Raw genomic sequence first — 21,842 nt, 5'->3', positions numbered from 1 at the left:
TGTATGTGGGTACATTACCATTAACTAAGATTGATCATGCATCATGCCCTTGGAAACTTAAGATCGGAACGGTAGATCCGGCAGGTGTGACCTTTCTTTTATATATAACCTGTTTCTGAAAGAGACTAATGATCTGACAGTAAAAGACGGGCCTGATTCACATTAACGGCTAGACCCAGCAGTCAGCCTTCCGAATTGCCTGGCTCCACATGTGACAGCACGAATGGATCTAGAATATACTTGAATTCGAGGGCCAGGTCTCAACCTTTCACATCCACACTCGAACTTGTGGATTGTCAATGTTTTTGGAAAACAGAAACTCGAATCATTCGACAATAGTACCCTGTATTGTTTATGGAGACCCTAGGTCCCTTCACAGGATATATCTAACGATCATAAACGCAAATGAAGACTGTAGTTGCCAGTTTTGGGTAACTGTGATATCTGCAAGGGATACACCCGAATGCAATGTTGTGACCCAACTATGGCATCGTCTTGATAAACTTTGTACAAGTTTGTGGCACACAAAGTATATAATTTCGGAATTATTTAATAGCGCGCGCTTTGATATGGCGAGTGCAAGCTCCGCATTAAGATCTTAAGATAATCCGGAATTACGTCTAGTTAAAGACGTGACTCATCGACACCTAGCCTATAATCCTTTTAGTAAAATGTCGTGTATGGCCCCACTAGATCCACTTCTTCAGCTCAATTATGCTTCTTATCTCTGCGGATATTTACTTGTAAAGCTTATTAAGAGACGATATACCCGATATTCGCGGACACATCGAACTGGGATATTGGCAATCAGAACAGGGTCGTCTCTGGGGATTGTCAGGGCAGGCTCCCAGCCAAACCTTCCGGATTATATGAAAAGCATCTACGCCGGTGGGCCGATATAGTTTCGATATGCAAGAACATGCATCCAATAGTCAATGTTACAATTGAGTCAAGAAAGAGCTCGCGCTTTCGTTGATCAGGACCTCCCGAATTAGAACTACATAGCAAAGTAAAGTCCGTCAAAACTGTTAATTGGTCTCCTTGCCATAATTAGGTCGTGGAGGTAGAAGTTAAATGATATCATGTTCAACCAAGCGCAATCATCCTAGAATTGCGCGTACGGACCCGAGATTGGGATTTTGGTGCTATATTCGTTGCGCATGTGTTATTTTGAACGCCAGTGAATGTTGATTTACGCATATAAATTTACATTTATTATGTTATTTTGAATTATTTCTGGAAACACGATATCCTTATGATTTAAGTATTTGCATTAAATATATTCGGTGAGGCACAGAATCTGCAATAAGTATAAAGAACTGTACACTGTATATATATATGTATGTGTAATATATATTAAGATTGTCTAGAAAGTTGAATATAAGCTGCAAAAATCTAACACTATCACGGCTATAGAAGCCAGTCCTATCCAAATAATATCCGGCCGCAACAAATTTAACCAAGAGAAAAATCATGTGGTAACACGAACGCTCAACGAAGAAACTTAAAACCAAGCAAAAAAAAATGATCCAGGCAAAATTGACAGAAGAAATGCAAGGGATATAGAAAGCGAAAGCAAACATGGCGCACAGATATGAAAATGAAAAAAAAAGATTTGTTGAGGCCGTTATGCCAACTTGTTTTCCATTGCGGACGAAATGCCTCCAATGGCTTTAAATTTGGTCGTTTCCACTCTTTTTCGTTCCATTCGCAGGTGCTATCAAATCGATGTAGGAACTTTGCTGCAAAGAAACTCCGTCGCTAAATAATGAATTTTATCTGATGACAGTGCCGTTGTGGTAATACGATGAAGTCTTGTGCCATTTTTTTTAGTTTTTGTGGTGAATCGTAAGGGAAGGTGTAGTCTGCCGTCGACGCCCTTGGGTAGGAATCTAGTATCGAGATAGGCCGTACCATGAATAAAGCTCTTCGGAAGGAATCAAATCGAGAGACTATAAGCGAAATGTTAGCAACCCAGATAGAATCGGAGAGGGGAGTTATGGCAACTTACATCGAGAACTTCCTGTGTTTCTTCTTGGGTCTTTCTGCGGAAATCCCAGCCCTCTACCGGTCGGTAGCGAACCGCGTCATGATGCTGCCCATTCTCATTCCTCAAATGGTTGATCACTTCTTCTATTCTGCCAAAACCCTTGCGGCACGGAACACCATCGATGCAACAGTTTCCTCGTAGACAATAGAATGGACGAAAAATCCCAGCAAGATGCCTGGAATTTTAGGATGTTGTGTTAGCCCTACATTCCCAAACCGACATAGGCAGGTATATTCGGCTCACCTCTTGAACTCGCTCCTCGTCTTAAAATGCTGCCTGCATCCCTTTTCCGGACAAAGAATAGGAGTCTTTGTATCCCGACTAAGTTGAACCGACTCGCTGAAGGATGTTCCTGGCGGGATCTCCCACTGTACGAGTACGTTGGATCTAGTCAAAGTCGGTTCATGCGCCGGACATCGAAACCCCGTGTTGATTTGGATAAGTCGATGAATGTCATTCTTGCTTAGTTTTCCTGCCGTATAGTCTTGCAAAGTAATTCCGTGAATTATACCGCAACCAGGCTCGATCTAAAACACGTAACAAGTTAATATTATGTGTCGGGTTGGGCTGTCACTAAGTAGTTAAAAACATACGCAGTAGTATTCGCAAATCTCATCGTAAGTTTCTCCTCCTCTGGAAGTCGACATATTGTAGTATTGTGATGGGTATGTGCAAGATGCTTCGTGCAACCACTTAGGCGAAGAGCTATAAGGTACTTCGTTACAAGTTTCGTAGTTGAGGTCGTATTGAGTAGAGTATCCAGCATAATTAGCTGGATGATCAAGAAAATATCCTGATTGCATTTAAGCGGGATGGGTGGAAAGGCTTGCTGTATAAATAAGGTAAAGATATGGGGTATGAGAGCTTCTAGGCTAAGATGCTTTCGAAATCTTTATGCTATTTTTTCGTTGTAGTATAGCGTGAATGGGCTCCCGATTGTTGATGACTATAATATGTCCCACAGGATAGCGTATATTTATATTTGAAGAAGTTGAAGATAGATAAATTATTGAAACATAAAAGTGCGACCCTGATGTCTAAGAAATAAAAAGGAAAGGCTAGTGCTTGGACAGGGAGGACCCAATAGTGGAATGGCTTCAGCGAACAATTTTCGGTACCGGGTAGAATCGCAGAACAGATGTTGATGTAGGATAACTTTGGAAAGCTCCAATTGGGTTCAAATATAATAGAATCGGGGGAGGCTACCAATCTGCCAACCGACAAATGGGGGTGGCCCCGTTATATCGGGGAGAATACCATGGTGCTCGGGCGTACCGGCCGCTTTACCATATTATCGAATCACATTATATCATGTAGTCAGTCCTAAGGCATATACCAGGTATTCATCATGACTATTGACAGTAGTGGTTTTTTCTTCTTTTTCCTATTTTATTTGTAGTCGAGTCGTCGAGTTGAAGACAGTGAAGCGCTCTTTTTGTAAATTCGACTTTTTGGCATCCTTAGACAGGACCAATAGAAAAGGTTTGGGAGACATCGGGGTGAAAGGCTGGTATGTGTGGTGGGCCGGACAGAAATCTAGCATGGGAGACAGGCCTCCCAGGCCACCCCCGTTGGGATTTCCCCCGTCGGAACCTGGAAAAATGGTCGTCATCGAATTTTAAACATTCGGTTCTTCCAAAGCCTAAGATTTCAGGTATTATGGGTGCTGAGGCTTAATTTGAACATCATTGAAACGTGCTAAGCTCGGTGTTGCAGTGGCTTCCTGCAAGGGTTGGCTTAGCCGTTTCTTCCATTTTCGGCATCGCCACCTTCTGCACGCCAGGAAAGTCAGAGTTGTTTGAGGCCGATTCAGTAATAGTCTTTGCTTCAATTTCGTCATCCCGGAGCGCTCGCGTCGACGTCCATGATAGCCCGAAAAGCCTACCGGTGTATTGGATTGACGAGGGCGTTCCCAAGGTGCCAATTAATCGTGACACCAGTTTTGGATATCCACAGCAGGAAGTTGTAGACAGGAAATAAAGTACGGATATCCGTAATTAGCGGCGAACTCGGGCTTTCTCGTGTGTCTGTAGTACACTTACAAAAGGTTTTTTTCTTAAAAAAAATTTTTTTTTCAGGCAATCGGAATGGCGACACGCTGAAGTCGTGTTTGCTGTCGCTTCGATCTCGTCACTATCCGAAACCGTGCGGCGAGTACAAAAAGTATTATGTGGTGCAAGGGTCATTTAAACGCACATGATTATCTGAGCCCATATACCCCATATAGATTATCATCTGGCGAGCATCTAGCATGAGTGTAATGTTGGATATACCCAGTTTTGCGCTTAAGTGTGCCCTGCAAGGCTTCGCTCTCGCTACAGATATGTCTAAAATCCGTTATGCTCGATCAAGTAATGTGGATCTACAAGTCATTTGTCGGGACTCACTGAGCATTGACGGAAGTTAAAGTTGGCAGGTTCAGCTGTACTTGGCCGCTGCCAAGTTGGCGGATGTCACTAGCGACTCCGAATCTGATTCTGCTATCCAATCATTTTCCGATACCGCCAAACTCCAGGAATCGCCAACGGTTTTCCAACGGTTCACTAAGTCAAGGGTGACTACAATACCACAAAATCTAAGCGGTTGTATGCATATGGAATTTTTATCAACCAGACCAAGCTAGATCCCCATCGATTGAAATCCGACAACTCGAGGGGTGATATCACTCGACTCGACGGCATCGATAGCCGTCCCAAGGCTTCTTGGGTCAATGGGCCGGCGCCCCCGAGGCATAGCCAGGATCCAGCTGGTTAGATTGGGCGACTGCAATACAAAATATCTATACTAGAGCTGATAGACCCAGTGCTGGGTTTCACGGCAAAATTCTAATAACGGTTTTGGTGTTGTTTTACCACTGCCAACACAACGAGGCTCCGCCCCTCCCAGCTAGCAAGCTAGCTCAAACACGACGAGGCGTGGTCAGAGCATTGCAGAATTCCGAATAACCGGCGGCAGTAAAAGTTAATTCGACGCATATTCCAGCTCTATTGAGGACTTGAGGCGTCTTCTCCTGCTTTTCTTTGAAGCTCAAGGGATCTGGTAGACGTCTATCAATTAGTGCGATAGTTTTCGCCCCGGAAAACCTTTTCGTGACACTAGAAATCCTTCTAGAAAGCTATGTCTATGTTACCAAACAAGTATTTTTGAAGCGGGATGCTTGACTAACCTTGGTTGGAATCATTGTCGAATGGCCAATTGACATTTGCCAGTTGGTGAACTCAAATTCTGCCCTGTGCTTTACCTTCGCGGACGAATCTAATCTAGCGTCAACCTAACATTATACAACGGGTCTCAGAGAAGCGATTCTAACCGGAAGTTTTCCCCAAACATCATTATCGCATTTTCTGAATATCACAATTTCTCGGTATTCAAAAGTTATCCTGAGAAATCCTCAGAGGAGGTGTGGTGATGTAGCAGGTCGGAACTGCCAGAACTTTTGCAGGGATCAGACGATACTAGTGACTTCGTTCTTCATGCGTGTTTTTGAGTGTATTTCGAAGCCGACAAGCTTGAGGAAACATTTGAAACTATTCGATTAGATTTCGCTAAATGTATTACAACAGATCCAACACGATTGCGTCACGATCATATAGCGTCCTGATCCCTTTCGCGATCGTGTAGTTTGAGTTCAACAGCGGATTCATGGCTATGGCTGTGCGCACGAAATACCAGAGCAATTCTCAAATATGTTTGGTCGGGACAACATTGTCACAACTCGGTGGTGCCATTTTGCAATTTTGCCATTGGGGTCTACCCGGGATAATTGGAAGCCGTCTATAGATGTCGACGACAATTTCGTATGCTTCCTCGTGATAGTCGATGTCAGCTCCGGCTGCGACAAGACGCCGATGAACTATCGTTGCTGGATGTATTCGCTCCAATAAAAAGAGTTGCGATTGCGTAAAGCTCCTACTACGATACATCAAGATACCTGAGAATTTTGGAGCTGAAGTTCTTTCATTTGATCGGATCAAATCCTACATACATACGAGCGTCGTTCAATCCCAGCATAAGTTGGGTCAAAGCTCACCGATCGATTTGCTGCCTATTTTCGTGGCGTATATTGCCATTGAAATCGAAGGCAGCAAGTTTTCTAGAAGGTCCAGGTTCGAAGCGACGGGAACCAATCACTGTCCATTTAGAATAACAACATATAAAACCAGCGGCTGTTCAAGGAGCTACTCAACGCCACCAATATTTCCTCTTGATTTATGCGCACAACATGTAACATAAAAAATGTGCATTGTAAATACTCTTGGAACTTGAAATCATCCGCGGGGTATTTTTAAATACACAGTTGACCGTTTGACTTTGTTTCTAAGAGGTCCAATCCAATGCTCACACATTATCGAAGCCTAGAAGTGTTCCCAGTGGTCTGGTAAGACCCTAGTGCTATCAGCCATAACATCTGCAAGCCTTATGCATGCATCGGCTCACGAGAACGGAAGCGAAATTAAGACGCCACCAGGGTAAATATCGTTGCAGTTCTGACGTCTAAATGCCATGCTCATGTCGCAAGTCGCAGTGTGTCAATATCTGTAAAGTGTTCCGAGAGGAGAATCTGCGGCGTATTCATAATAAACTTTTCCACATCCTTTCTTTTTTGCGACACTAGAACGCCCTCTCCACGGTTTTCACTCAACTAGCCTTCCGTTTTAGTTTGCGCAATGCGGCTACGGGGAAGAGTTCCTGTTGGATACCAAAAACTTCAGTTTTATGATACCTATCTATCGCTTTAAAGGGTGTTTGCGGCATCATGTAGATGGGAAACTGTGCAAACCGATTCCGGATATGAGATTCGTTGACAAGCTCGAAATCTTGATATCAGGGCCCACGCAGATAATCCCAGGCCACTCGATGGCGGATAAGACAATTTTGCAACATACACCCCCGAAATTTCGGAGAAATATCCCTCGGTGAGGTTTAACCTTTACAATAACGGTCGCAACAGAAATCATATCATGTTCTTCCTTGCTCAGCCTAACCTAGTATGGAAGTATATCAAATGTGTCTTATTGAGTATTATAGTTCACTGTTCTTGTGTTATTCTCTATATCAACCTTTTATAAACAGCACCAGATCTGCGGAGTTACAACCTTGAAGGAGTATATTTGAGGGAAAGCTTTCAGATTCAGAACTCCGATTATCGACAGAATGATTCTGAGACCCGAATATCTCCTTGTGCTGGACGCCTTAAATTTGATGATTGATAAACATTGCGATTCAAGTTCGACATCATGTCTCACAGCCGTTGAATCCACAGAGGCAACTTGTGTACGACCACAAACACACAAATTTTTAAAAACGTTAACGGTGTATAACACCAAATCCAAAATAAAAAAATTGATGAATACATGGAACAGAACACATGGAACAGAACACCCTAAAAAATATAAAATCAGCGTTACCAAAGTAAACTTAGTTATCCACAGAATACTTTGACCTAGTATAGTTGGACGTTCCATTAAACTTCCCATCAGAGAATCACACAAATTCATTCGTTGGCAGTTTACTCTGTAACTATGTTACGTATGCCATATAGTAGCACCACCTCAAATTATGACTTACTATCATCATGTGTCGACATGTCTTTGTCCTGTGAGAGAAGGAAATTAAAACAGAGGGGCAGAGGAAGACTGCAGAGGACGAGAGTCCCTCACCTTGTTCTCTATCATTGCAATCTTCAAAATACGTATACACCTGTATGTAGCATCTTCCCATCTCTTCACTTCCTAAACTTAACGATTAAACCTACCAACCAACTTCTACTCAAATATACGCCAGCAAAAAAACCTAACCCCTCATCTTCCAAATCTTGTACGGGACCAAATTTAATAATTCTTACTATAATACCACACTAAGCAACAGCCACAAAGAATATTAAAATCAAAAGAAAAATGGGTAACATATCCGGCAAACCCAAAAAGCCCTCCCAACCTCTTCATTACTCCTCCTCTTTTGTCTCAGCCTACAAAGTCATAGACCATCCAAACTATTTTTCCAATACCCCAGCCCCATCGTACCAATCACACTCCAAAATCATATCACAAACCTGCTACCAAGAACATAGCCCATCCTTGTCAACCACCCCTCAAAATGCCCCAATACCACAGCTCTGCACCCAACGCTGGAGTACTCCCGTCGAACTTCCTAGTAAAACTATTCTTCTCCGCTACGTAGTCGAAGTCGTAAACACAGTACCTCAGAGGAAATATATCCAACTGCTAAATTAAGTAGCAACGGTGCTAGACCTCACTTTAGAGATGTGGATTGGGGTACTATAGATAATGGGAAGATGTTACGTGATAAAGTCTCTGGGATTTCAAAATGTGCGAGTGATGTGGAGAAGTTGGTTGATGGATATTTGGAAGAACACTCGAAGATGCAGAAGAAACTTAAAGCGAGTTCGAAAGTTGAGCCGATTACCGTACCGACTGTTAAAACTCGGATCCCGAGAAATTGTGGGAAGTCTCAAGTACCTCCCACCAACGGTGCTAGCGAAAGTTCAGGAGTCTAAGTCTAAGGTCTTAAAGATCGAATCTCAGAGCTAGAGAAGAAAATCAAGCACATGGAAAAACACCACCAGAATGAACTTTCAGAGCCAGAAAGATCAAACTTAGTCGGTATCTAGAAGATGGATGCAAGTCATAAAGTCGAAGTGGAAAGTCTCCAAACCCAGCTTGCAGATCTAAGCCTCGAACCCCAAAACCACAAAACCAAATTCGGGAGCCTCGCAGGTAAGTCCCCATTCGCCTTCATAACTAACTTTTATCCCGTTACTAATTTTAAATACATAGGCCAAAAAGCCCGCCTAATCTTCGAAGAAGACCAACTCCAATCTAAACTCGAAGACCACATCCTCCAACATCAAATTTGGCATACCATCTTCTACCTCCAGCCCCCCCCCCCCCAAGGCTCCCTAACCACCGCAAGCCTCCCATAAACCATTACCCAAGTTCTCAAGCTCGACTCCGCAGAATCCTCAAAAATCCAACTAGACTACAAAACTCTCACCAACCTATTCGCCACAATCACAAATAAGTTCTTAACTTTTTTTGTAGCTTTAAACTTCTCCCGCATACAGAGCGATATAACAATGTCACTCACCCCCTTCGAAGACGAAACAGCCACAGGATTTGATCTATTCCCCATAATCCGCCGAACAGACGGCGTCCTCCTCCTCGGCCACATCTCCGTCAAAAACATCGAAGAAAACGCAATAATAATTCCCATAATCCCAATCCTCTACCAAAACTTCCCCACCCCAATAGAACCTCCCCAAAAATCCTTGTCCCAGGCACTGTAATAGTCTATGAACCCAAACGCAGCGGCTCCCTCCCCCGTTCCCGCTCAATCCCCAAGACCACCCCCCCAAAACCCCGTATATCCCAAACCAAACCCCCAAACCCCGACACGCCCACCAGTGGGGAATCCAACTCCCCAAGCATCTCCCTCCAACTGCCATCCTTCCCCAAATCCCAACCATTCATCCCACCAATACCTCGCCCATGCCTACATCGTAAACCCAAACTCCCACCGCTAGATACAACCGCCACAGCAGCAGCGCCTACAAACTCTCCCGTCCTCCAAAGGAACAATATTACCAGACCATCACCAATCCCCCCAAAAGACCTTATTTTAAAGAGAGGATCCATTCAAAACAGCATCAAAATTAGTGCCAGCGGTAATACCCCTCAATCGAAGCGAAGGATTCAGAGGCGAGTGCGAATGAGGGGCTCTGATCCAACAACATCCACGAATCCGCCTCAAATTTAAAAATATCGAAAGACGTAACTTCTGACGTCAACATCACAAAAAAACAGAGTCATCAAACCAATTCGCCGAATAAACTTACCTCCGGTACACCTCTAGCGACTATCTGGCGCAAACTAGAGGAGTCAGACAAAAAAAATGGTTCTCGAAGTGACAGCCCATAAAATGTCAATTGCAACTCATGCAAGGGTTGCGTGTACCAGGTTTGTACTCTTTGTATCACCAAGGGAATGCATGGTTCATGCATGGATTATGTAGAAGGCTCTTTGATTTGTTCTATTATGTAGGCAGAGGGGTCGCGCCTTATATTGTTCTTTTATTATTGCTGTCTTGTCGCATTCGGAGCTCATGACGCTTATGACATGCATTGCATTTTGCATTTGCGTAGCTAGTCGTCGTCATTCTATAGTTCAAATTCGTCATTTGGTATTTGGTAGTCATGCTAGGATTTTTGGAATTTGGTTGTTTCAGTAGTTCTCTTTTGTGAGATATCCTTTTTACGAGAATGTAATCTTTTGGAGCTGGGATTCCGTATCATTCCTGTTTGAGTCGTTATCCAATTATGTTCAGCTGCGTTTAGCAACTGTTGGATCACCGACAACGTACAAAATGCAACAGGTCTACTAAAGACTTGAACTTCTTCTAGAATCTGGGGATGCTGGACGTCGAGACCAGTGTAACTCTAGGATTGAGAAACGTCGGCGGCTTCACTTAACCCTAACTACCCGCGGTTCGATTTCCTCCTTGAGCTTTCTTCGAAGGCCTCTCTCTTAGAATGCAGGCGACAATTTGAAAACTTATGATAAACCCCTTTAGGTAGCAAAAATGACAATTTTGAACGTTATATAATATGGTGCAATTGCAAAGTTGATCAAGTGAATGAGACCCTGGCGTACAATCACATAGTCGAGCTTGGAATATCAAAATGGCCAATAAAAAGAAAATTCAGAATTCCATTCCATTTCCTGTCTTATGCCTCTGAAGCTTAGTAAATCTTAGCTACAGTATAGATGCCCACCCCCAATAACAGCTGCAATTGAGGAGAGAGGGAAAGCCCTAAAAAATATATAGAAAAAAGACAGAAAGCATACCTACTTACCACCAGTTACTACCTAGATATAATGCCCCCTCACAACCAAAGCCTATAAGTCCCAACCTCAAAAGCCCTAACCCAAACCTCCGCCGTCCACACTCCATCCTTCTCTACTACTTCAACCTCCTCCTCATCATCCTCCAACAAATTACACTTCGTAACTTTCTTAACCTCCCACTCGCTATTAATCCCCACCTTACTCTTGCCCCCCAAACTATCAAACAACCTAACGACCACACTCCTACCCTTCCTCTTAACAATAGTATTCTCAAATTCTTCATCATCTTCTCCACGTTTAACGTGATCCAATACAACACCCTTAGCTCCTGTCAACCATACCCCCTTTGCAGCAACTTGTTTTGAGTCCGTGTATCCGACAATAACCGGGTTGTTGAGATCATATCCCGCACGGATGACGCGGTGATCCAATGGTCCCTCGTGAGGTGCAATAGCATATTTAATCGTATGATGTCCCATATCCGCGTGCGCATCTGGTGCCTTGGGTGCACGGATCAAACTGAGTCTCATGGTGTTTCCTGAAACTGCGAAGCCGTATTTACAATCATTCAAGATTGCAACTCCGTAGTTGTATTCACTAAGGTCAGCCCATTTGTGGCAGCAGACTTCAAATCGGGCCATGTCCCAGGATGTATTGTAGTGGGTTGGACGACGGACGATACCATACTGACACTCATAAGAAGCCTAATCGTAATATCCAAATCATCAGCAATCCCACCGTTTGCCTTGTAGATCTTTAGTATGAAAACATAAAATAAAAACTTACCTCAGTATTCTTAATATCAACCGGGAACTCAACCTTCAAAAATTTCATCGTCTCATGCCACTCAACCTCACACACAACCGTAATCAAACTCAACGCATCCTCAACACTCGCATCCGTAACTATATCTGCGTCAAGAGAAAGCGTAGACTTGATCCAACTAACATCGCTAATCTTAGTTTCAATGAGCAGGGAGGCTCTATTCGGACCGCTCTCCAAGACCGATACCTTGCCCGGCGCGAGCTCCCTGCGTTGGTCAAGATGGTAGACTTCAACCTATACCTCTTTGTTAACCACATCTCCTGAATAATTAGAGGCAGAGTAGAGGGGAGAACTTACATCCCAAGCCTGCCAATACAACGGCTTGTCATCAAAGATAACATATTGATTCGCCTTCCTCCCAGCAGGAATCAACTCCCTGCCAACCTTCGTATCATAAAGGCTAGTAATCAACCCGTTCTCAACTTTAACCTTAAACCTCTGGTTCTTCATCTCAAATACTCCAGTCTCAACTTCCTTAACAGAAACCCTAGGCTCCTCATTCTTCACCACCCTGCCAACTCCAAACCCATCATGCTGAACAAAAGTCACCTTTTCACCAACCGTTGCAATCTCCCCTCTCTTCCATCCATGAGTATTGATAGAAACAGGCTGGTAACCCTTTTGCTCGGTCTTAGAAACTCCCAAAGCTGCCAGAGCGTCCTCAAGTAACTTGTGACCCTTCTTAAAGAAAACATCAAACATCTTATCCGCATCCTGATAGACCATCTCAATCGAACTACCAGGCAAGCAATCATGGAAATGCGAAAGACACATGTTCTCCCACAAATCATCGATTTCTTGCTTCGGGTATTTGTAGTCCTTATTCGCAAGACTAGCGTGAGTAGCAACATACTCAATGTCGTGGAGCAAGAATTCTCCCTTACGAACGTGCCACTTTGTCTTGGATTGCGTAGTATATGTACCACGATGAAGCTCAAAGTAAAGTTCGCCGTACCAGGTAACAAAGTTAGTACCCTCAGCAACCCTCTTCTCAAGAGCTCTGAAGAAGTCGTCGACCGAACCGCCCATGTGAACACGTGGAAGCAACCCAACTACCCCAAAGTCAGCAACTCTCTATATAACCACAGCAACACGAGAAGAAAGACCTACTAGTATCAGACATCCCTCTCAACCTTCTCAGCTTCTCTAACATCTCAGACGTCGGTCCACCACCACCATCCCCCTTCCCAAAGACCAACAAACTAGTAACATCTTGATCCAGACTCTTATGCTGCGACATACTCCTCTTCACATCTCCAAAGTGCGCATCAGCCGTGTAAGTCTCACTAGGCGGCATGTGACACAAAACTTGCGTCCCATCCAACGAAACCCAATTGAAAGTAGTATGCGGGAACTCGTTAATATTATTCCAGCTCAGCTTCTGTGTAAAGAACCTACTCATACCCGCAAGTCTGCAAAGTTGGGGGATCTGAGCAGAGTACCCAAAGGTATCCGGTAACCAAAATGTCTCGCATCGGCTACCAAAATGGCTTTCAAAGAATCGCTGCCCGAGTAAGAATTGTCGAACCAAGCTCTCCCCGCTTGGCATATTGGTATCATGCTCGACCCAACTGCCACCGATAGGATGGAACTGTCCGCTCTTGACTTTTTCTTTAACTTTCTGGTACAATGGTGGATAATATTGTTCCAGCCATTTATACTGTTGCGCTTGACTGCAAGTAAACCTATGCTCCGGATACCTCTCCATCAATTCAACTTGACTACTCCAGCTCCTCGCAACCTTCCTCTTAGTCTCATCCCACGGCCACAACCAACAGGTATCGATATGACAATGTCCCGTCGCAAAAACAACAGGTTTCTTATCGCTTTCATACACCTTATGCGAATCCCTCAATTTTCCCAAATACTCCGATGCAATTTCCCGTCCCTTGGTAATACCACTTTGATCTCCAGGAACGAAGACGTTCATGATCCTATTGGCAACTTGTAACGCCTCATGAGCTTCCGGGGATCCATCGGGGAACTCCCTAGCTGCATCCCCGATCATCCAGAAGTCATAATACAACGCAAGAGCCTCCGCGTTGGGGACCACGATATCTGCCTCGTGGAGGTGGAAGTACGCGTGCATATTAGGTGGTTGGATACCATTAGTATTTCCAAACATCTTATTACACGCCAATTCAATGTAGAAAAGGTGTTTTTGACCGTCAGCCCAGTTCTTTGGGATCAACCACTTGGTACGTTCACCGCTGCCGGTGAGGCCCTGCAGGGGGCAACCGTCTGCGGACCAGACCATGGACTCGCAATCGGCGTCCCAACGGAATTCGATATTTTCTTTATCTTGCATACGGTCTGGGACAGTGATGTGGATACGGAACCAGTGGGTAGACCAAGAAGGACCGAACCATTCTCCCTTCTTGCCCGGACGGTATTTGGCGTTGGTGGCTTCTTTGAAGGTTGGTCGGTCCATATTCGGCGCGGACCAGACTTCGAGCTGGACGTAATCGTGGCCATCCTCGCGGTCCGAATCGTACATTCTACGACCGGTCAGCACGTTAAAGCTCTTATCTAACCAGCTGTAGCGGAATAACAGCCCGGATAGGGTGGAATGGGTACATACTCAGGAAGACTCTGGCCCTGGTACTGTCCACCGCTGGTAAACTGTCGCAATCGATCACGGTAGATATCCCGGATCTGCTGACCCTTAGGCTGGGTTGCCAGCACTGGGTAGCTAGAACCGCTCATAGATCTCGTTTCTCCGCCCATTCCGCCACAACAGCTGTTATTAGCCAGCTTGGATGATTTCTGGGGTTGTGAAAAGTGCTAATAATTAGCAATCGAAGAATCAATTCGAGAGAGCAGGTAATAAACTATTCGCCTGCAATTCGAAAAAAGACCATAGAAGAGTGTAAGACGTAGAAGAAGTTCGAGTTGAGGAAATAAATTGCGGGGAATAGCAAGGCAATTAAATCTCCCCCGATCAAGCAGCAGATAGAGGGGTATGATATCAGGCCGGGCGCCAACATTGAGGGGCCCCTGCTCCCTGCTGGGTGATCCACCACAAACAGGCATGCAGGCGATCGAACTGTGGGGTAGCACACCCATTTGGGACACCCAAGCCAGCCAGCTGTCGGCTCCACCAGCCGTCTTCGGCATCAAGCCGGTGCAAATGCATTAAATGCAACACCTTATCACGAAGGAGTTAAGTAAACTTACCAATGTAGACGGATCTTTGGCCTCGTGGTCGGCCAAATTGGTGTTGATGATGCCGTCGGTGTCGTCGTCGGTGTTAGGAGGATAGAGAAGGTTGTAAGCCGTGATTTATCTATCTGCTCAGTTTCTTCTCAGAAAATCAAGCTATTGGTGATTGTCAATGCAATAGCTATGGCTATGGCTAATTAACACGTATCCCGAACGGTAGGTATGGGGACCTGGTTGGCGAGTTCCGAGTTCGACTTCGGAGGATTCGATGCAACACTGTTGTATGGCAAATATAATATTCTAAACTTTCGATACTCCAACTGGTCAGACTTATGATGTTGACTATAATTTGATATAACCTCCTTACCTATCGCCGGATTATATCAAAATTTAAAGACGACGTTCAATTTTAAGCTACCGAGGATCCCATGACGCCCATGATAGTCCTGTGGGCCCAATATATAAAATATCATTAGCATTTGTTTAATGTATAAACCCAAATGGATCTATCAGTCTCCAGATCCGTTCATGTCAACTACGGTATCCTACTTACAAGACCAATATAGTCCTTTAAGATCGATTGTTATTATTATTGCCCAAATCTCAAATAAAATGGCTAATTACGAGTCGGGGTATAGCTACTTGAGTATACATCCAAGTCTATCATTCGGTATAATCAAAATCCTAATGTCGTGGTCAATTGAGTAAAACTTCAAAGGTTCGAATCTTTAATCACACAGCCATAAAAATTTGGTAATACATACATACATTCCCAATAATACCAACTCCCCAAACTGAAATAGAGAAAGCCTTAAATGAGACGAAACCAGGTAAATACTTAGGTAAAGCCAGCTATCTGAAAAACGGTAGCTACAGGATTGATCGAAAGTCCGCTTTCTAGGACGCCAAAAAACAGAGGAGTACAAAGGCAAGAGCATTAAACATGCATAGTCTCATAAACCCAATGGACATCAATACTAAAACCTAGTCCCCGCAAAAACCGGCATCCATGAATGCCCATAACAAAAATGAATGCCAGAATATACAATATCATCATCCCAAGAGAACCAAAGAGGAGAAGAATACACCGACGCTCTCAAACTTAGCCTCCCAAATTCCAAAAAAAAAAAAGAAGAGGAAGGAAGCACCACCAGGTCCCAAGCGTATCGATCACTCAAAACTCAACGTCATCTCCTTCTCTTTCCCAAACTCCTCCTCATCCTCCTCCATCCAAGGATTACTCGGCAGCGCCTTCTCCCTCCCCGCCGATTTCCCCCTAATACTCCCCCCACCCCCACCAAGCAGCCCATGTCCACTCCCCACACTCCCCTGCGTACTATTCCCCCACTCACTTCCATTCCTCTGATACCCCGGCGCAGCATAATATCCCAAACTACTTTTCCTCGCTGGGACTCCCGCACTTGCCTTATTCAACACCGGTAACGCGCCCCCTCCTCCTCCACCACTACTCCACTCACTCCGTCCATCATAAGAAACTCTAGGACTACTACCCCCACTACCCCCTAAACTAGGAGAAGTCCCTCGGACCCCAAGCCCAACCCCAGAATTAGAGCTCGTCTGTCCCCAATAACTAACCGCCCTTCTCCCTCCTCCTCCAGAGGACCCAATATCCCTCTTTGGCGGCGGTAACGGCGGCGAACCACCTTCATCCTCAAAAGTCATCTGAATCTTCCCTTCATCATGTCCAAACTCATCTTCATAACTATACCCCGCCCATGGACTCTTAGGTTCCAAACTCCCCGAACTTCCTCTCTTATCCCTCTTCTTCTGTAAACTGTTTCTTGTAAGATCCAGCGACGATCCAGCAGTAATAGCAGGTGTGTGACTTCCATATCCTCCTGTGGTAGTAGTGGTAGTGTTTGTACTACTCAAATCCACATGCGAAGAATTCCTCGACGCATTTTGACTTTTATCTTCACTCCCTTTCCTTCCAAAGATTCCAAAACTGAATGTTCTAGAACCCCTCTTAGTCCCCGCTGGACTCTTCCCACCGATTGCAGAGTTTGGCGTCGCAATCCCCTTCGCAGTTCCCGGTCGTGATTTAACCACATTGATCGAATCCGCCATGGAATCGTATGTCGGAGTAGCAATACTCGGCGATCCAGTAGCACCCCCAATCTTCGGTGTCCCATATGAGTAATTTCCAACCTCCTCCTTCTCTTCCTTGGCTTTTTCCCTGTCCTCCACCTCCTGCAATGCCAACTCTCTCCTAATAGCTTCAACATCAAATAGGACATTATCCCTATCATCCAACACATCCCCATCCCTAATTACGTCACCCGCCGCAGTTCCATCCCCATTCTTGCCTTTCTCTTCACTATAAACCTCCCATTCCGCCTTCTTCGCCACATCTTTATTCTTCCCAAACAACCCCCACTTCCTCTTCGAAGGTTCCTTCTCCAACTCCTTTCTTGCAGCTTCAATCTCACTGATAAGTTCGATCTGCCTTTCTCTCAATTGATCTGGATCAGCTTCTTCGATTTCCGTAAATTCTTCAGATAACATCTCCCAGTCCAATATCTTCAATAACTTCGGAATCGCAGTTCGGTAAGCCATATGTCCAATGACATGTTCCGTGCAATCCAAATTCTCTATACCCGGAATGCCCTCTATCGGTGCCAAACCGGCCACCCTTCCAAGGCCACCAGAAGTCGCTCGGAAAAGGTACCCTAATATCAAAACCCATTAGCCCCTTATAAAACCACCAAGAAAAGCAATTCGTAGGGAAGAAGATACACACCCAATATCCAATCATTAGTACAATACCCATTCACAAACCGTCCCCTCACAACCCCACTTATAGCCATATACTCATCATGATTCACAACCACCGGACTTCCAAGCATATATACATTCTGCACCAACCCATGTGCATTCCTCCTCGCCAGCTCCATCAGACACGAGAATATAACCCTCGCACCTAACGAGAAACCCACAAGTGTAATCGGCCTGACACCGAGATTTCTGTGAATCAATGTATCCGCAAGAATGAGTCCGGAAGCCCACGCTCGATCAAGCGAGACATTCCATGGGTTATCGAGTAAATATGACAACTTCGTCAAAATCAACGGTACTTGTAACGATGCCATCAATGCCATCAGCACTGTACTACCAAGCACCTGCTGCAGTGACTGCGTAAGAACCTACTCCCACACACATTATCAGCAAGCCCTTCCCCAGAACCCCAGAAAATCTGGAAGAAAATGAATACCTCCGTCGCCAGAATATTAATAGTCTGACCCATACTCTGCATCATCTCCGGCTCCCATGACACACTATAAATATCTCCCATAATCGGATCCACCGTCGAAAACGGCAACCTCACGTCGTCCTCTTTACCATTCATCCACCCACTAATCGTCACAATAAGATTCACCCTCTTACTGTTGTACAACGGTCGAAACTCAAACACCGAAACGCTCTTCGTCCTCCTCCCCGCCGCCTTCCCAGCAATCGCACTGCCCGAAACAGCAGCAGTAGTAGTAATCAACGCCGCGCCACCGGTACCGCCCAAGAAAGCGCCAGTAGTAGTAATCCCAATAGTCGTAAACCCAGCCGCAAGACCGGCACCAATAACCGGTGCCAACAAACCGGCCGATAATCCAATAACCAACCCACCACCAAGCGTCGCAAGGCCCATCATAGCATACCGCTTATTCCTCGCCCGTCTCGCACGATCCTCGACAATACCCGAATCCTTCCAATCCTGCGCCGCACTTTCCTGCATCTCCAAAGCGTCCGTAACTTTCTTCTCAAACCTGCAGATATCGATCCAGGATATACTAAGATGCTTTCCAACTAGTTCTAGTAGAACTCTAGACCGGGCGTCATAGACACTGTCTGAAATCAACACTAGGAAGAGATCACAAAGCACCGTCCACCTAATATCGATATCCAAAGTTTTTGAATCCGGTAACTGACTAGGAGTTCTAACTGCAGGGAGTTCGTCATTCATATGTTCTTCGTAGGCAGGGGGTCCTGGTTGGCCATAGGAGTATCCATCTCCGGAGTCACGGTGACCGAGTGAGCTTTTCCTTGTTGCGCTTGGTGAAGAGCCCGTAGATGATGCCTTCAACTCCGAGGATTGCGAAACCGACATCGAATCTCGTGGTGATCTTAGGTCCTCAGCAGCCATGGGATTCTTAACCCGTGCATTCTTCATCAAAGTCGGCGTAAGATCCGATGCGACAACACCGTGTTCCGAAAGCTGTTCGATCATGATTTGTTCTACCAAAGCCCGTCAGCACAACCATCGCTCCCGTAATAATGGGAACTATAATTACTCACCATCGGGACTAATATCCATATGTTTGTACAACCTCACCATCACAATCTGACTCCACATCTTCATATGCTCCCTCCCAATCCCTACCCCTTTCTTTACCCAACTCTTCTTCACCCCCACGAACTTCTCAAGTTCCATCCGCATATCAACCATACACAGTTTACACAGTCCAACATACGCAATCCTCTGTCCCTCAGTCAATAAATCTTTCGTAGTTTCCAACTGTGACAGTGGATTCCGCTCTGCATCCAGATCTTCATCTCCTTTGAATAAATAACCAGTGTTATCATCCATTGATGTGGCAGACTGCGCATCTTCATCCATCTGGACGCGAGTATACCCCTTAGAAGCGCCACCAACACCGTCCTCCTCCTCTTTTTCATTCTCATCGTCTGAGAAATGATATTCTTTGGCTATCAACTTCCCGTCATCATTGTAAATATCATAAGGTGCGTAAGCCGGCATTTCCTGCCATTCACCGGATGACCGACGAGAAGCATCCTTTTCATCTTTAGGTTCAGTAGGGGCGGATTGCTGGTGCGACCAGGAGGATATTGTAGGTGGGGCCGGTTGTTCGGTTTCCTTTTGATCTTTTGTGATCTTAGGAAGTGTATCTGGTGCAGGAGAGAGAAGCGAAGCGTCGAGAGTACTTTTTGATATATTTCGGTTATGAAGGGGGTTTGATGTTGGACTAGTGGGGTTGGTTCGATCATTTATATCGGAGAGGGGTTCTGGTTCTTCCTGTTTGGGCGGGGATACAGGCGAGGTCGCTTTGGGAGGAGGGTCGGTCTTCGCAGTCTCCTTTAGAGGTTCGGTTTTGATCTTCTCGAGGGTTTCCGTGGTTTTCTTGACTTCCTTCGGTTCCTCAGGCACCGCCTGGACTTCCTTTGGTGTCTCTGGAACAGCCTTGGCAGATTTTGGCGCCTCTTCAACCGTAACCGGAGCTAATTGTACAGGTGTAGATGTAGCAGGCGTCTCCATCGACTTCGAGTGTGCCGTGGCCGAAGCTTCCTCCACCTTATCTTTGACCGTAGAGCCCTCACCCCCCTCCTCCTTCTTCCCCCCATCAAAAGTAGCTCCAGCAGCAATAGTAACAACCCCCACAGCTCCAGCCAGTATCTTCTCTCCAACCATAACCTCCCCATCCCTCTCATCAAGCTCAAGCTCAACTTCTCTCACAGGACTCCCCGTCGTCCTAGAACTAACATCGACCTCATCATCCTTCCGTCCAACATCCTCGTCCTCGTCATCAGAACTATCGAGATGTATCGAAATCACCGGTTTGAAAACAGGTAGTCCGAAGTCGTCTAGCTCTGGCTCCTCTTCTTCTACAGGAGCTGCTTTCGAGGGTTGTAGTGGGGATGGTGTGGATGTAGGTATTGATGTATTGGTGGTGGTAGTGGTAGTTACCCCTTCCCTCCCGTTCTCAATCGCTGATGTCGACGTACCAGCTGTACCAGCTGTCCCAACCCCCCCACCATTCATCACTATAACCCCACCATCAGTAGTGACAGCAGCAGCAGTTCCATTCTGCTGCTGCCCAGACATCGTACCGTGGGACCTTGTTCGCCAAAAAAAATACTAGGTTTCCCGCTGGTATCACCTAGCCAGCTTAGTTAAATCGCGTTTTTTTTCGTAATGGGTAAAAACTGGAATGGGATTTCGTGGTGACGGTTGCAGCAGGTAATGTAAGCTGTAATCTCCGAGACTCGAGCTCGGGGTGGAAAGAAATCGTGCAAAAGAAAAGAAAGGAGCACAAGATCTCCAGTTATCCTGTTCCCTGGTTCAAGATGCCCAGAGCTCTGTATTCCTCTTTCTGGATTTTTACAAGGAACTCCTTCCCTGTCGGGGCGGGCTCGTCTGTGTCTGCGTGCACCCTCTTCGTCGTCGCGGAATCGTTCGGGGTGTGTGTACGTAAACGTTTCAAGTCTCAACACGGAAAACCCGCTCCCCGAATGAAAATCGCAGAACGATCAGAATAAACAAGAAAGAAAGAAAGAGTCCAATTGCACCCGCTAAAAAGTCGATGATTGATGGTTATAACTACTATCAGCTGTATGACAAAAAGAATAAAAGTGAAGAAGAGGCACAGAGAGGAAAAATGGATGGAGAGAATCGAATCTTAGGTAATAATGCAGGATGAGGTTGGTTGTCAACGGTAGGAAGCTGGCCCTGGCAAGGAATGGTCTTGGCAAGCAGATGGGTCTAAACAGCCGCTGATTGAGCGAGAGATCAAGAAAGAAGAAATGAAAACGAAACTGACTTTGGTTTATACGATGTACGACTTCGCTAACAATAGCGGGGACGACGATGGCGATAGTGATGATGGAAAAGTGAAGTAATTTCCTAGGTACGCTATCAAGATGTCTCTGTTCAGATCCGCCCTGACCAGCCCTGGTTCTCGGGTCCAAATAATATTACCTACCTCCAACCACCGACAAGCACATGTTCAGATCATTACTCTTTATTAGCCTGTCCAGACACAAAATAAACATCAGATGAATACAAAATCGCCTGGGCTAGGCCTTCTTTGGTTTCAAAGTCTGTTCACTTTTTGAGTTAGGACTCGAATGCTTTAGCTTTCCTGGTCTCGAATCGCACTGCTGTTTTTGGACGGACAAAGCCCGCAGCCAAG

General features: G+C 45.3%; 6 protein-coding genes across 6 annotated transcripts; 3 read left to right on the top strand and 3 right to left on the bottom strand.

Annotated features, from left to right (window-relative positions):
* Window positions 1-1,892: 1,892 nt before the first annotated feature.
* Window positions 1,893-2,853, bottom strand: DFL_003036 (uncharacterized protein; the record flags this gene model as incomplete). The annotated part of the gene is made up of 4 exons (XM_067631910.1): window positions 1,893-1,952; window positions 2,012-2,225; window positions 2,294-2,577; window positions 2,644-2,853. The coding sequence occupies 4 exons, from the start codon at window positions 2,851-2,853 to the stop codon at window positions 1,893-1,895; spliced, it is 768 nt and encodes a 255-aa protein (XP_067494409.1).
* A 5,293-nt stretch (window positions 2,854-8,146) lies between these two features.
* DFL_003035 (uncharacterized protein) lies at window positions 8,147-8,567 on the top strand (the record flags this gene model as incomplete). The annotated part of the gene is made up of 2 exons (XM_067631909.1): window positions 8,147-8,226; window positions 8,288-8,567. The coding sequence occupies 2 exons, from the start codon at window positions 8,147-8,149 to the stop codon at window positions 8,565-8,567; spliced, it is 360 nt and encodes a 119-aa protein (XP_067494408.1).
* A 117-nt stretch (window positions 8,568-8,684) lies between these two features.
* Window positions 8,685-8,993, top strand: DFL_003034 (uncharacterized protein; the record flags this gene model as incomplete). Its single annotated transcript, XM_067631908.1, has 2 exons — window positions 8,685-8,787; window positions 8,848-8,993. 2 exons carry the CDS (start codon window positions 8,685-8,687, stop codon window positions 8,991-8,993), a joined length of 249 nt encoding a protein of 82 aa, XP_067494407.1.
* A 153-nt stretch (window positions 8,994-9,146) lies between these two features.
* On the top strand, window positions 9,147-9,899 carry DFL_003033 (uncharacterized protein; the record flags this gene model as incomplete). The annotated part of the gene is made up of 3 exons (XM_067631907.1): window positions 9,147-9,352; window positions 9,475-9,734; window positions 9,874-9,899. The coding sequence occupies 3 exons, from the start codon at window positions 9,147-9,149 to the stop codon at window positions 9,897-9,899; spliced, it is 492 nt and encodes a 163-aa protein (XP_067494406.1).
* Window positions 9,900-10,952: 1,053 nt separating this feature from the next.
* DFL_003032 (uncharacterized protein) lies at window positions 10,953-14,466 on the bottom strand (the record flags this gene model as incomplete). Its single annotated transcript, XM_067631906.1, has 5 exons — window positions 10,953-11,618; window positions 11,701-11,973; window positions 12,037-12,791; window positions 12,850-14,237; window positions 14,321-14,466. The coding sequence occupies 5 exons, from the start codon at window positions 14,464-14,466 to the stop codon at window positions 10,953-10,955; spliced, it is 3,228 nt and encodes a 1,075-aa protein (XP_067494405.1).
* A 1,605-nt stretch (window positions 14,467-16,071) lies between these two features.
* DFL_003031 (uncharacterized protein) lies at window positions 16,072-20,755 on the bottom strand (the record flags this gene model as incomplete). Its single annotated transcript, XM_067631905.1, has 4 exons — window positions 16,072-17,591; window positions 17,663-18,065; window positions 18,134-19,149; window positions 19,210-20,755. The coding sequence occupies 4 exons, from the start codon at window positions 20,753-20,755 to the stop codon at window positions 16,072-16,074; spliced, it is 4,485 nt and encodes a 1,494-aa protein (XP_067494404.1).
* Window positions 20,756-21,842: the final 1,087 nt, after the last annotated feature.

This window comes from Arthrobotrys flagrans (assembly GCF_004000055.1).
Source record: "Arthrobotrys flagrans strain CBS H-5679 chromosome Unknown unitig_3, whole genome shotgun sequence".
Taxonomy (NCBI): Eukaryota; Fungi; Ascomycota; class Orbiliomycetes; order Orbiliales; family Orbiliaceae; genus Arthrobotrys; species Arthrobotrys flagrans.
The sequence above is the reverse complement of the archived record's forward strand: the minus strand, read 5'-3'. Positions and strand labels throughout refer to the sequence as shown.